The sequence below is a fragment of the Emydura macquarii genome, unplaced genomic scaffold, assembly GCF_026122565.2.
Source record: "Emydura macquarii macquarii isolate MOO-44397 ecotype Brisbane River unplaced genomic scaffold, CSIRO-AGI_Emac_v2 contig_3517, whole genome shotgun sequence".
NCBI lineage: Eukaryota > Metazoa > Chordata > Testudines > Chelidae > Emydura > Emydura macquarii.
Window position 1 is genome coordinate 3,667,065 of NW_027133654.1, and position 16,121 is coordinate 3,683,185.

General features: G+C 39.8%; 1 protein-coding gene across 3 annotated transcripts in view; it reads right to left on the bottom strand.

Moving 5' to 3' along the window:
• Nucleotides 1-5,255: 5,255 nt before the first annotated feature.
• EDARADD (EDAR associated via death domain) overlaps nucleotides 5,256-16,121 on the bottom strand; it is a 29,992-nt gene continuing 19,126 nt past the window's right edge. For all 3 annotated transcript variants that reach the window (XM_067535955.1, XM_067535953.1, XM_067535954.1), the window contains 3 exons: nucleotides 15,530-15,618; nucleotides 10,646-10,691; nucleotides 5,256-8,132 (listed from right to left, as the gene is read on the bottom strand). In XM_067535955.1, the coding sequence (XP_067392056.1) occupies nucleotides 7,756-8,132; nucleotides 10,646-10,691; nucleotides 15,530-15,618 (512 nt within the window). In that variant the 3' untranslated portion in view covers nucleotides 5,256-7,755. The remainder of the gene's footprint in view (nucleotides 8,133-10,645; nucleotides 10,692-15,529; nucleotides 15,619-16,121) is intronic.

Sequence of the window (16,121 nt, forward strand, 5' to 3'; positions counted from 1 at the left end):
GTGTGAGATGAGAATAAATCCCCAAGGGTATGTCTACACAGCAATGTAAGAGAGCCCTGGGCTTAAGCAACTATACTGCATTTTAACCCTATTTTAAGGATTTTCTGACCCATGCTCTAACCTAGGGGTCTGGCATTCACACTGCAGAGCTCAGACCCGAGTCAAAGCAACCCTATTTCAAAGTTCCTAGCACCTCTGTCCCCTACCCCATGTTGACACTCTAGCCCTACGAATGTATTGCACTATGAGAAAACTCTAATGCCCACCTATTTCCTAACTGTAATGGTGATATTGATGGGACTCAGGTGCCCATAAGGAGCACATGCTGGGTTGCTGGAACAAGTTTTCTACTGGGAGTTCTGAGAGCCATTGAACAACACAGTAAACCCTGTATATAATAGAAACCACTTCAAGCCAGGGGTGCAGCAGCCCTAGTTCCAGCGCCTATGAGTACATAAACTGCACAATTAGCTCCATTGGTAGCTGTATCATTAGAATAACTGCAGTTTAAGAAGACTTTATCGTGAACTACCATCTAATCTGCAGTGAGCTCTCCACATTGGTACGAAAATGCCCATGTGCACCTGTTCTGAGGATAATTAGGACATCAGTCTCCAGGGCTGTCCAATTATTAAAATAGAACTTTGCAATTCTGAATGGGCTGTTCAATGAAGGTGTTTTTGGTTGGTTGTCTTTTTATTTATTTTTGTCTGTTTGTTTTGAAATTTTACATAAAATGTCCATGTCAGAGGAAAAACACACACACACTAGCCTAGCTGCAGAGCAATGAAGTGCATCTGCAGGGCTTGAGGTGCAATGTGCTCCGTCACCCCCCAGGGATCCCTTATCCCTGCTCTCACCACACTCTAGGAGGCAGGGATAAGGATTCCCCAGGAGGCTGTGGGGAAGTTTTGGGGTTGGCTCCCACTCCCTGTCTTCATGGTGCATGTTGCCTGAGCATCTCTGCACATATAGTCCCAGGGAGACTGGAGGGGGGGCCGGGATTAGGGACAGAAAGCTAAGCAGGACCAAGCAGCTGCCCTGCAGGAAGGGGGGAAATAGCAGGGAGGAATGACCCCCAGCATTCTGGCAGCTGGAAGCCACCTCCCACCTGTCAGTTTTGATATCTGCTCCAGGCAAGCTCTATGCAGCAGTGAAGAGCCGGAACTGCCACTACAGGAGCTGTGGGGAGGTTTTGGGTGTTGCACCCATTTGTTGCCTGGGCATCCTGGCATATGCAACCCCACGGAGGACAGGGGGGCCACGGAGCACAGCGGAAACCAAGTGGCTGCCCCAAAGGGAGGAGGAGTGGCTAGGGCGTTGAGGGAGGGGCGAGGGTCATCCTCTCTAGGTCAAGCTAAGCTAGGAGATCTGCTGCTCCCCCTCCTAGGGTTGCCAGGTGTCCGGTTTTTTACCAGAAAATCCAGTTGAGAAGGGAACCTGGCAGTGTCATGCCAAAAGTCTGGTTGCCTGCAGAAAGCGGCCTCTGCCACTGGGGGGCATGAAGAGCAGCAGCTGCTGGAGGAGCATTCAAGACCAACGCAAGCAGAGAGAGGTACTGGTGGCTCCACCGCCCTACCCCAGTCAAAACCCCACACCCCTGGAGGGCAGCTCCCCCTCCCCCAACTTGCCCCAGTCACCCCCTTTCCATCTCTGGAGCACAAGTCCCCTCTCCCTACTCCCCCTTGCCTCAGTCACTCACCCCTAGAGCAGGCTATCCCTCAAATGTCCTGCTCCACTCACACACACCCCAGAGCCCTGCTCAGCTGGTGGGGGGTGGAAAAAGCAGTGAGTGATGTGTGGGGGTGGGAGAGGAATGGGGATTGGTGCCTCAAGGGAAGGGGCAGAATGGGTGGGATGGAGGAGATTCTGGTAGCAGTATCCAATTTTCACAAATTAGAAAGTTAGCCATTCTGTGTCCCTTCCCTATAGGCCATCTGCTTAGTCCCCACTCAGCTCTCTGGCCCTTGCTCCCAGCATACAATTCCCTTGGATCACCCTTAGATTTTTTTTCTAACATAGTGTACAACACTGGCTACTTCTCACACAGTTTATAATGACATTTTTAGTAGGTCAGCTACTTGAGTCTTCCGTTTCCTCAAATCTCTTGGATAAATACTGGCTGGTCCTTGTGACTTACTGTAAAATAATTTTTTGAGGTGGGTGATGGTGATAGTAAAACACCGCTGGAAAAAGCATCACTGAGTAACTCTGATGTATATTTGACTTCATTGACTTCCAGTGCAATGGAGAGTTACAAAATCTCTTCATTAAAGGGTACATAGAATGATGTGTGGCAGCAATTATTACACTGGAAGGCGTTGGAACGTAGGACAATAGCAACACAGTAAGTACCACTAAATTTCAAAATTCTGTCTCACACAGTTGAACAGATTTAATCTACTAAAAAGAAAACAAAACACATTCCTCTTTAGGATGAGCCCCAACATGTTATGTTTCATCCCAGAGAAACAATTTTTATGAATTTCTGAGCAACTGGAAAAAGAGGGGATCTCAGACTTAGTGTTGGCTACCATGAATGCTATACTCCACAAATACAGCATGAGAGAGAATCATATTAGAAACCTAAGATCCAAAAGCAGCTGTAAATTATATTATAATAGGAAAAACATCTTTCATGAAAATCCTGGTGACCTTTATAGAGCTAAAACGTGTTAGCCAGGATCAACAGGTAGGTACCATGATTGATAACAAAGTGATTCAGCACAGGGAGTTAGAATATTAACCCATTTTTAATTTGCTAAAAGAAGTTCCATAGGCACCTGCATGCAAAGAACTCCAGACTAGACCTGCAGATCCCAATGTGGATCTCCTTGATCTATTGGCAGAGTTAAGGTGTGAGGGATCATCCTTAATGTTGTTAATAAGGCAGATACAGAAATCAATGCATTATGGGCACTCTCAGCTATAGCAAGAGACACAATAGTTGTCATTAAAAGACAACTGGGTGAGATCTTTTATTGGACTAACTTCAGTGGATGAGAAAGACAAGCTTTTGAGCTGACACAGAACTCTACTTCAGGTCCTATTCAGCTCTGTGTCAGCTCAAAAGTTCACTCACCTTGTCTCTAATATCCTAGGGTCATCATGCCTACAACATCACTGCATACAATATTTCAGTTAGTTATGTGATATACCCCCTTGTCTTCAAATACTTAAAGAGAAACCACTGCATGTCAGATGCTTCTGTGTGGTGGTGATTTTTGAACAGTGACCACTGTAGCCATGTAATTTATACAAGAAGATATACAAAGCAAGGTATCAAGGGAGATTTGTACCTCTAGGAACCATCTAATGCTAAGCTTATATTTAATTCCTCTATATTTGTACCTATGAATAACTTCACACTTTATTATACAGAACATATCTATGCAGAAGTAGGGCAGAGTGAAACTGTATTCCTTGATGCATTGATTGCTGTTGATCTCTCGGACTCACTACTTGCAAAATTTCAAGGGCCCATTCCCTCTACTAATCGACTTTAAATGTCATAATATTGCATACTTGAAATTTCATATGGAAATACTAGAGGAAGCATCTATGGCAACACTTTCTTGTGTAAAGAAGCCAAGAAGGGATAAAGTCACATGCACACACTTTTGTATTATGCAGAATGCACCAGGTCAGACAGGCACAGAAGCAGCCAAGGATAAATACATCTGGTAGTGGAACCAGAACATAACACAGATCTATGCCAGGTCTTCAGGTGCCCAAATTACCCACGCTGTTGTTGGGATAGAGCAAAGGGTCAAGCATTGAGTACTGGCAGTTTCAAGGGGAACAGCTACCATATCCCTCTGCAGAATTGGAGCATGCTGTGGCCTATGTGAGAGTGGTCTCTTGTCCCCATAGGACTGTTGTTGAGCAGGTAATGGAAGAATGCTAGACTGATTGGAACCAGTGCCTAAAACTTGAAAACAGTATTTAATTGAATGATTATTAGCTGGTTACTCTTCTTTAAAGAATGGTGGTTTGCGAGAGGAAAAACCATGATGAACTACAGGAGCCAGTGGTTTTTAACATGTCTTGCTTGTTAAAGGTCAAGCACTTTCCTTACACAGCTATCTTTAGGCAAGAGCAGTTACTGAAATCACCAAATAAATTAGGTCAGCAAATTTAGCCAAGTCAAAACTCCTGTGAATCGAATATTCTGCAGGTGCATGAATCTTCACTTGCCTATAGGTTGTCTTAGAATTGAGAAGGGCAATCCATCTAACTGCGGCTGTACAAAACTTGCTGGGTTTTCTGTGTGAGCAGAAATGGGCTGAGTATTCATATTAGTTTGCAGCCCTTTAATTTGCTTGGAATTCCAAGTTTGTATGCGGTATGTAGGTTTTTTTCAGTTTCACTATAATTGCCCTCCAGACAAGCCCTTGGAACCTTCCTGATTGCCCTGTCCCTTGTTTAGGTGTCTTCTGGGATGGAACTATAGTCCGCAGCACCTTTTATTCCTCTACATATATCTAAGGAAAGGGACACATATAGTCTGACTTCTTTGGGATGTCCCATAGATAACTGTAGAATGCAATCTAGAGGGATTTCAGAGATCAGACTGAGGTTGCATTTTACATAGGAGCCTTTTCTTCCTCATTGCAGTTGAAAGGGTGGTGATTGTCAGGTTACCTGTCATCTGCAAGATGCCATGGGAGTTAGAGGAATAGGCTAGTTTACCACGCACCTCCTTGAAGACGAGTTAGGGAAAAGGGCTCCTTGACCACTCTCTATTGGTAGGGACCAGCTATCAGTAACTCCCCTGGCAAAAGAGTTAAAGTTAAGCAGGACTGTGACCTGGTGTGGGAAGATAAGAATGTAAAGGCATGAGATTGGAGGTCTAGGTAGATTGTGCAAACTTTGAAGACTAACTGCTAGCTCAGTTTCTACTAGTTTCTAATCAATTTCTAATAGTAGCCCAACCTATGGAGGTTTCACACCTCTCTACTCCCAATTTAGTAAAGCTGCAGCAGCATTGAAGTATGCTTCATAATGTTGCAGTGACGATGCATGTTGAGGCAAATGAGACAATATTTGTTGCAAGTATGGGGTAGTCTATATGCCACACCTCTGATCTAAACATTTTTTCAGTGCAAAACTAGATGCTGGTATTTTGGTGGCATTCAACGATTGCTGGATTTGAGTACTTCAACACCAACTATCTATAAATCTGTATATTTAAGTCTTTTTGCTTACCCTAAGAAATGAAAACCAAAACAGTAAAATCAAATATCTAAGGTTTGTTATTTTTCTACTAACATAGTATAGATTATAACAGAGATATGAAACATATTCAAAGACTGATCAGACCAATGTCTTGTAGACATGGATATTAAAGTAAGAAAATATTTCAAGTGTCTAACCCAGTTCATGTCATATCAAGGATAAAAACATTAAATAAATCCTATTACATCAACTATAGTAATAATGAGCAATTACAGGGGTAATAAAGTTTCAGGCTAACCTTTTCAAACCAACGTGTCAAAAGTTAAGCTAAATTTGCTTGGGCTCATAAATAAAGGTGACCTTTTCTTCAGAAATGCTTAACACCTGCAACTCGCACTTTCTTCAGTGAGAACTGCCTGGACTCAGCACTTGAGCTGGTTGGGAAATGGTGGCGGGGGTGAGTCCCCCACCCTCTGGGGAAATTTTGATTAAATGAGATTTGTTTTTCTTAGAAATTTTCCATGGAAAAACTAATATTTTTGCTGAAAACTGAAATATTTAGATTTTGAAATGCCACTGCAGTGCCTCGTGCTCCCATTTTCAATATGCCAGGCTCCCTGGTTGTACTACATATCCCATGATACACTGTGTTATCTCAAGCTGAGAGGAGGCAGTGCATCATGGCAGTTGTATGGATTTAGTTCTTCATGGGAGATGAAGCCTGGCAGGGGAGCTCGGTCCATAGAGGAGAATGTGAGCAGAAGTTGCTTGAACTACAACTTCCATGAGGTACCACAGCAGCATTTCAGATTCAAAATATTTTGGTTTTCTGCTAAATCTTCTCACATTTCAAAATTCAGTTTTTCAATGAAAAAAATCAGTTACTTTTCCTGAAAATTAATTTAGTCAATCCAATTTCCCATCCAAAAGACAGTTTTTTGATGGAAAATTTGACCCTTCCTACTCAGCCTCTGAAATCAGGTCATTTTATTCTCAGCTTTATTGAAGTCAGTGAAACACTGATTAATGCTGCCTGCAGATTTGGCCCCTAGGTTTGAAAATGATGGCCTTTACCTCTAGATGCTCAGTAACCACCCCCACTGATATAAAATATACACAGTATAATATGGATTAGATCCCCTTTATTTTCTCAGTGCACAACCCCACTTTTGGCTTCACTCCTCTTTGCCACTGAAGTTTAGTGGACATTCCTAATTTATTAAACTAAATAGTACATGAGCTATAAACCCATCATAGCTTTGGCCTGTGTTTTGGTTCACTGTCCACCATTATTTTGCTATATACACCAATGTACTAACCCAAGATGCTTTAGTTAACATAAAAGAATGTCTAAAATTACTTGAATAGTATTACTAAATGGTTAATAACATTCTCATAATTCTTGGTGTGACAATATAGTGATAAGTGTTTCGTAACATTGATTTTCAAATTGTCTTTAAAATATTAGAACATATTTTGTAAGAATTATAGGGAAAAGAACTATTTCAATTATCGCTAATCTTTCTAAAATACATTTTAAATTTAACCATTTAAATTCAAAGTAGCAACAAGACCTAACCCTAGGGTGACTGATAAGTCTTAAACTCTCCATTAGCTATCCACACTCACTTCCTTAAGCCATTATAATGGTTTAAGTGATACATAGTTTCCTGTCTGACAATACAAGGCCTATCTTTGTGTAGATCGAGTCAGCCCACAGGACTGATTTGTGATGTCTTAAAGAAAACCACAATCTTTGAATAGTAAAGTCATAGTCAGTACTGAGGACATCGTGTGTGACACTACAACTATCTCCCTTCCTCAAAACAAGAAGCATTTGAGAAAAAGAAAAACAGGTAATTGCCCAACTGAATGTTTTCTTCAAAACTCGCTGAAATTCATTTTTAATGTAAAGCATTTTCTTAATTGCTTTTTTGTCCCCAACTCTTGTGGGCCTTAAAAATTCTCTCTGAATTCAATGTGATTTCTTCCATAATAAATATATAATTCTAATGGAGTAGAACTATAAAACAATTTCATTTAATGTCGTCTTCTTTTTTTTTTTTATAAAAGAGCATCCAAATGAAATTTTCAGAAAATGGGATAATCAAACATTAAATTAATCCAAACATGCAAAAGTAAACTGATGTGGGAAATACAAGAACTATTCCTGTACCAAAAATATTTAAACACTTCTAACAGATCCTTTTATTTCTCCTGTTACAACTTGAAATATTACCAGACACCTACTAGGTAGAAGCTGTTATGAAAGATAGGGGCAGGGTCACCAGTGAGTAGGGGCAACAGTTCAAGTGTTCAAGCTGCTGATCAACAGTTCAAGCTGCTGATCAAAGCTTTACAAAACAACAGCAGCATGAAACTGACATGATTCTTGTCAGTTTCACTCCATCCAGGGTTCTAAATTGCAAGTGTCATATTGCTCAACACTGTGTCACTTTCACTCTGCTCCTGTTTGGGAAATCTATGAGCAGTGAAAGTACTCTTTTTTTCCCCCGCTACTCTAGGTCTTTTAATGTCCAAAAGCTAAACTGCTACACGCTAACCATTTTCTTTGACCTAGAAGTGATTCTGATAGGTTCCATTTCCTCTCTTTGGCCACTCTTCCTCCACCCACTTCAGCAGCACTTTCACAACATCAATTCTTTGATATAATTTACACAGATCAATCAATTGTTCCACAGTCCTGTCACTGTTCCGCAACAAAAATTCCAATGTAGGGCTTTGTTGTTTCTGTTCCAGGAAACACAATTCATCATAGGTCATTCCCCACTTGCTTGCAAAATTTCTCCAGTTTTTTACTGTAGGGTGGCATGGATCCAACTTTATCCTCATTGTGTACAACAAGTCCTCATCATTGAGCAAGTCACTGATGGTTGGAGCACGAAACAAACATAAGGAGCAGGTGACATTTTCTTTGCAGGACCTCCTCAGTTCTACAATTACAAACATTACATTGAAAGGTTAGAATCTGTTCTATGGTTTCCTTTTATGGCACAAAACCCTCATAGTACTGCTGAAGAATATCATGTTGCTTAGAACTATTTCTGAAATAATAATGGGGATTTTAAATGTCTTTCCCTATTGAATTAAACTACTTTGACTTTTTGTTGATGTTTTTCTTTGCCATACATTCAGAACAATAATGTTTAAAATATACACTTATAAATGAATAACAAGAGTGTCAAACTCATTCCACTTTTCATTATGGTGTGTGGACTAGGCTACATGGCCTGAAGACTTCCCTTCACTTTTTGGAAATTGCCACAACTTTCACTTGCACAGCCACCAGTGCTATGCAAAAAGGATCTCTGTTAACATCTCATCTAGATAAACGATGGTGTTGGTAGATATAACAATGTAGTGTGTCCAAAGTGCTGTCTTTATAACAGTGCAAACTTAGGAAAGTATTTGATGGTCTTTTTTCAGTAAAGATTCTTTCTGCTAATGGACACACACAAAGCAAATGCCTAATACTTCCAATGATACTAAAGTGCACCTTTCTGTTGTGTTTGTTTGCGCAATAACAGCCTAAAAGAAGGCAAAAGCAGCCAGCATTAGTAATACTGAACCGCAAATATTTTTTTATTAGGCCTTACTCCATCTGGCCTATTATGTGAAAGTATTCTAGGGCACTTCTTCAATAGTTAGGCTTTTGGTGGAAAATGGGTAAACCTTTAACTTTGCCATTTAATGGATGAGGAAAGAGTGAAGCCTACAATAGTCAAACTAACACTGCCACAGAAAGGTGATAATATGCGCAGCTTATAACCACTTGACCTTTTAAAACTTCCATTTATCATAAAAATTTGAATGAGGCATAAAAAACCAACCATATTCAAATGAACTTTATTGTCTAGAAAAAAGGATGTTGCATGGGGAAATATTAATCAAAAGACTGATGGAAACAGGGAGTACACAATTTCAGGGAATGGTTGGTTCAGTTACAATTAGAATAGGAGACATGAACTGTTTATAACGGTAAAAGGGCAAATTACCTATTCTCATGGAAGATCACATTTGTTAATGCTTTTCTGTTTTCAGTGACTTATGCCATATCACAAATGAAAGATCCAGAAAGATTTTGAAACAGTAAGTTGAATCTGAATCTTAGTGCTAGTGAAAATCATCTAGATGAATTTATCTTTTGCATGAATGTTATCTTTCCAGTTCTTCAAAGGAAGAATATGTTCTTATTGTTTGTGTGATTCACTTAATTGGCTTTTTCCCCCCTTGTTTTTAGCAGGCTGAAGAAGACTTCTCACAATTTTCAATGGGTTATGATGTGCAGTAAATCCCAGTTTTATGGGAATACATAGTCTCCTATGGAGGGGATGCACAAGCTCTCATGACATAAAATAACAGAAATGTAGGGCTGGAAGGGACTTCGAGAAATCGAGTGCAGCCCCCCGTTCTGAGGCAGAACCAAGTGAACCTAGACCATCTCTGATAGGTGTCTGTTCGACCTGTTCTTAAAAACCTTCAATTATAAGGGTAGTTAAGTTCTGGAATAAGCTTCTAAGGTCCCTGGAAGCTTATTCCAGAACTTAACTACCCTTATAATTACAAAGTTTTGCCTTATAGCTAACCTAAATCTCCCTTGCTGCAGATTAAGCCTATTGCTTCTTGTCCTGTTTTCAGCTGACATGGAGAACAATTGACTTGTGATGAAGGCAATGGGCCAAATCCTGCTCACTTTACTTTACTTTACTGTATGAGCAAAGGTAGCTCCATTTGACCCAATTAAAGTTCTGGCTGTGCAGAGAGTGCATTATTTGCCCCTATCTTAATTTCATATCATTCTGCTGTGTGCGCTCACTGAATGAATCATTCTGCTGTGTGCGCTCACTTAGGTGAATTTCATCCTAAGACAGCAGCAGAAAAAAAATTGACAAAAACAGTTTATAGCTAGCTATAGATCAAACCAACTTCTTGCACTACACTCTGCACAAAATATCAAAAGCAAGAGAGAGAAACTTGCTTTTCTCAGCTGACCTACATTAGACCACTGACAAGCAAAGCAGGGCTCTAATCTATACCAAGGGTGGCCAAACTTACTGACACCCCCCCACACTCCAAAGCCCTTCCACCTGCTGGGCAGAATCCTCTAGCCCCACCACCCTGCCACAGGGCAGAAGCTCTGAGCTCCCCATCCCAGTTTGGTAGGCAGAGAAGGGGGAGGCATAGGGGTCTCTTCAAGCCACACTTTAACTGTATAAGAGTCTCAGGCGGCTTACAAGCCACTGTTTGGCCACCCATGATCTATACAAATACAAGATTCTAAAGTCACAACAAGGAAAGCTGCCTCTGTAAGCTTACAAATGGCACTACTGAATATGATTGGTTACACAATGCACCATTCCAGTAAAGTTGACTAAACTTCACATAGTCAAAGTCTAATAATAAAAAAATAACTACATACATATATTTGGTAAACTCAGTACATTACCTGAAAGTGATTCTCCAGTATTGTTTTGACTATCACTCTCTTCTGGCTACAAACAAAAAAGTAATCTTGAATTAAAATCATATATTCAAATAACATACAATAACTTTATTGGTCTAGTTAACTGAACAGATTGTGTGTGTGTGTGTGTGTGTGAGAGAGAGAGAGAGAGAGAGAGAGAGTGTGTGTGTGTGTTAAGGAGGACCATAGGTGATGAGCTATTCCTGACAATTTGCAACCTTTTTAAGCAACATATTTACTTTTTAACTTATCCTATGATTAGATAATGTAAAGGTTTTAAACAGTTCTTGCACTGAACTATCATTTTTGCTCTCAGTAGTGACAGTGACAATTAGATGTTGCTTTCAAGGAATATAGATGTTGCAATAACACGTGTTGTCACCTCAAATTACTATGTTTTCTCTACATTTAATTAGCAGACAAAAAGCAGCTGAGTTGTGACAGGTTTATATTAAACCATTTGTAAACAAAAACAGAAAAGAACAGGGCCTTATATTTAACTATAAATCCTCTGCTGATCAGCACTGGGGTTGATCCCACAGAAATTCATGGCACCAGTGGTAATTTGTTAAGTGAAGACATCTACAAACTTTGGGCTAATTTCAGCTCTCATTTACCAGTACAAATTGGGAGTTACTCCTTACAGTTACAATGGTGTAAGTGACCCCTGAAACTGACCTTTCGGTTCTAGACACGTTAATGTCAGAAAACTATTGAATGACTCACTATCCTTATGATTATGCAGTATCACACTCCATATATTTGGAATAGTTTGTGCTCTCTCTCTCATGCTATCCTGGCTTCATTAAAGTTCCTTAATGACATTTTATTAATTTTAGATCATTACAATTCTTTATGTTTGAAAATGGTGGGTTGGGTAACATACAATTGTTACAAGGTAACCTCCTGGAATATAGGCATGAAATATTATTGCAGAATTGCAGTTGAGTCACTAAAGTGCCATAATCATGAAGAAGAATTTCCTTAGAACTTTCTATAGAGTACTACAGCTTTTCAGTGATTCAGATAGTTTGACTTAGAAGATTCCCACGCCCTATTTTTTTTATTAGCGGCTGGGCCAGATTATCAGTTGGTGTAAATTGGCATTGCCAGCCCATTGTCTGTTACATGCAACAATAAGGGATCGTTCCATTGACTCAATGGAATGTGGAGGCGCTTCTTTAAAGGCTTTTTATGTATAGGAAATAGTTCTAGACAAGAGCTGAAATTAAATATTTCTGTGGGCTCAGGTCTAATTCTTCTTTCTTTTGAAGCTAATGGGTACTCAGCTGCTTTTTGTCTGCTAATTAAATGTAGAGGAAAACAATGTAGTAGTTTGAGGTGACAACATGTGTTATTGCAACATCTATATTCCTTGAAAGCAATATCAGACACCAGATACATACACACTGTGACCCTATGGCTGAGGCAAACTGAAATGAGGGAGGGAGTAAGAAGATATGAGTAGCTGCCCTCACTCATTGGGTGTGTGCAAGGCCGGGTGAAATGTCTTTCTTTTATTGAAGACTTAAAGATGAAAGCAGAAAGGGTTTTCCCCTTTAGACAACTGCAGTAAAATGTAGCTGACTTTTGTAAAGCATCATTCATCCAAAAGTATCACAGAGCTTTTCACCACAGCTTGCAGGCTGTGCATGCAAATACAAGTAAACTATGTAGGTTATACAATACATCATAAAAAAATGCCTTATATCTGCTGACACGTACTGTATTAAGTATAAATTGTCTACAAATATTTAGGGTTGGAAGGATTAGATTATTATTGGTAAATGTCAATTTCACCATACAGACATAAACTGACAAATATTCCCATTGACAAAAATCAAGTTTTATAGGTAGGCAAAGTAAGAAAAATGCTCCTTATTTGAGTTTGATTTAAGAATATTTATTTTGTATATTTTCACACGTGCTGTTGCCAGTATGGGTTTTAACGGTGATAAAGCTTTAATTTGTTGAATCTCACATATATTGTCATTACATATTTATTGTCTGACTCTCCCAGTGGTCTGACATATACCACATAACTTTCCACAACTGTTAAAAATTTAAATACATAAAAATTAAAAAATTCTTTAAAATAATCATTAATATTACCCAGCAAAATTATAAAAAATAAAATTTGATTTTTGCCAAGTGTACAACTAATATAGGTAGTCTCAGTTGAGGTGCTGAATACATACACACACATAATATAATCCAATTACTGCAAAGGTAAATTTGTCCAAAATATTTTATCAAAAATTCCCCTCATTTCCCCCAAAAGAGAACATTTGCATGCTGTTTTCACTATCTTCCCTGCCACACCCACTTCTTCAGTGGGCCTGGTGGTCACAAATGCAGATGAGTTTACAGATTTCCTTCTGTTCTCTAGCGCACAATTCTCCTCATCACAAAACTAGCATAGTGTATGGTACATGCCCCAACAACGGATGCACCCCCATCACAAAAAGAAGAAAGTCTTTGCCATCTTCTCCAAGTACTTTTCTCTTCTGACCTTTTCATATCTAGCTGGATAGAATGTGAGCCAGGTGCTTTTCATTCAGCAGCTTCTAACTCAGGACCTGGGACAATGACTGTCGAAGAATATTGGTCAGAACTGAATGTCTTACTCTTGAACATGGAGTTCATTTATGGTGTCTTTGTACCATATTATGATATTAATCTGTTTGAGAGGTGTCTATGAGAAAATCAGTGGGTGTTGGATGCATAGGAAGTGTAGTTTTGCCAACTCAACTATTGAAAAATTGAGACTGGCCAAAAATCTGGAGAGTAAGTTAAAAATCATGAATTTTTTAAAAAATATTAAATTTGGGTTCTTTTTGTCTGATGATTTCTGAGCCAGTAGAGTGCACTCAAGTCATGTTTTCATATTTTTTTCCTGCAAACATGAGGCCTCAAACCTTATTTTTTAAAATGAGCTGAGATACTCACATAAGCGCTTCCAGAAACTGGAGTTTTAACACCAAAAATCTCAAGACTCATGATCAAATCATGAGAGTTGGCAATGGTGGGACTGCGACAGCATGGGCAAAGAAGAAAGTAAAGCTTTATTTCCCATGGATGCAGACCAGGGTCCTCATTTTTTGTGTAATAAAAAAATATTTTCTTGTAAACTATATGATTTCAAAAGGCCACTTATTTGTGGCATACATCTGTTTTCAAAATTTCTATATGAGTAGTTCAGCTATCTTCCACTTATCAACTCTGATGCATGTAGGCTCATCCAACATCACTTTATTGCAAAGATAATGTAACTGCCCATAAAATATTGCTATTTAACAAGACTATTTTATTGCCCGCTAATAAAAAAACTGCAAATCTAAAAAATGCTACAACTTTTGTCTTGTGTGTGCAGGGGGAACAGAAGAACAAGCATACCCTCCAGGCAAGATAGGGCTTTAGGGGGGCCTACAAATCTAAATACAGTGAAACATCTGCATAGTGAAGTGCTTTGGCACTATGAAAAAGCCTTCATTATAACCTGTTTCAGTATAATAGAAAGAGGACAATGGGGCAAATTCTCTCCACTTCATGATGGGAATGATGGCAGGGCCTCTGTTCACCACCTGAAGACCTAAGGGGACCTTTGGAATGCTTTATGGTATGTTTACTCCTAGTGGGAAGAAGCTGTCATGAGATTTGGAGTAACACATTACTGCTTACCCTTCTCCCTATGAGATAGTGCCAATCTTTCTTCTCCTCCTCTGCTCAATCCAGAAGAGAAAATCCCCTAGGACAGTGTTTCTCAAATAGTGTTCCGCGGAACCCCAGGCTGAGTTGAAGGGTTCCGCGAAAAAGCGGAATCGCGCCGCCGAAATCAACATAAATCACACGCCGCCGAACAGCTGGCAGTGTGCCGTGGAACAGCTGCCGCTGCCGAAAAGCCATGAGCCCGCCAAACCGATGTGAACGTGCTGCAGAACAGCTGATCGCGCCGCCGAAAACTGCTTACAGAGTGTGCCGCCGAAACCAGCCTACACCGCGCTGCTGAAAAGAGGAAGATTTCCTGGACTTGTCGGCGGAGGGTATCGCATAGCCGCGCAAGGGTGCCACGGCGAAATATAATTGAGAAACACTGCCCTAGGAATTCAGCATGTAACACTTATCTATGGCATGCCAAGGGGATTTGTATAAGAGCTTGATGCAGGGAAGAAATAATTTCCATGCCTCCCAACCCCAACTCCAGGACTGCTCTGCAATAGCCACTACCCTGGTTGCAAACCCTTTTTAGGGGAAGTGAAGGGTGGAGGAAAAAACGATGGCTCTGTATAGCTGTCAATTCAGTAGACCTGTTTTACTTCTATTCCCCATATCAGTGTGAAAGGAATTCTGGTAGAACTGGATTCTGCAGCATGCACCATGCATGGGCTCCAGGCACCTTGCCCACTTAGAACATCTGTTCTGCCACAGGCTGAGTGGGGTTGGCATGTGGGGGCAAGATTTGCCCTTGTAAGAAGAATTGGAGCATGGCTACAAATTTAATTTGTGTTTCCACTGCACTATATGTAAAGTTTCACTAGAACTAGGGCCACTGTGAACAATACTCAACCCTAAACAGAGGAGCCAGCACAAGACCTATGCACCACTCAAGTCCCACTTAAACCCTCCAAATAGGCTTAAGGAGTGCAAAGGCAGTGTTTACAGAGAACATTTCACCCAGCATTCTTAAATGGATATTCTATGGATATTCAGCCTCATTTTACTGAATGACTCTGTGCTGTCTAGAGAGAGCTGTGATTAATATTAATATCTATCTTTCAGCAACAAAAATAACTTTAAAAGCTTAGTTTAATATGCACCTATGGATTCTCAAACAGATAGTTTACATTTGAAAAACATTTACCTTACCTGTTGTATTAGGCCAGAATCTGATGTAAGACTCCTGATGTTAATAGATGCTATTTCCAGTGTGACTTTATCTGTTTGGTACTCCTCATCTAAGGCAAAGAGATTCTGAAATGTTGGTCTTTCACCCAGATATAAGCTTAAGTAACAAGACTTTCAAACAAAAATACAACGAATTTCATACAAGTCTAACAGACAAGATTTAATTCCATATGATAATGGGTCATTGGGAAATGTAAAATGGATTTAAAATAATCTTAAATTGTTCATTACTGAACTATGCAGATAGAAATCACTCCAGCAGAGGTCAGACTTCAGGGTTATTTGTAAAATGTTTATGTTGCATCTCCAACACACTATTACTGATGGCAGGGTTATACTCCTCCTTTCTATTTTGTATGAATGACTTTCTAAAAATTCTAGATATTCTGCCTTCTCTCCCCAGGTTTATATTATGCTCAGGACTCTTCCTGAAGCACATATACACTCCCTAAGATTTTATTCACAGTACTTTAAAAACTGTCTATACCTTTATAAGTGTGTTGACATGGGTTGAAATTTACCCTTATGCAGAGAGACAGCACAAAGTCTATTT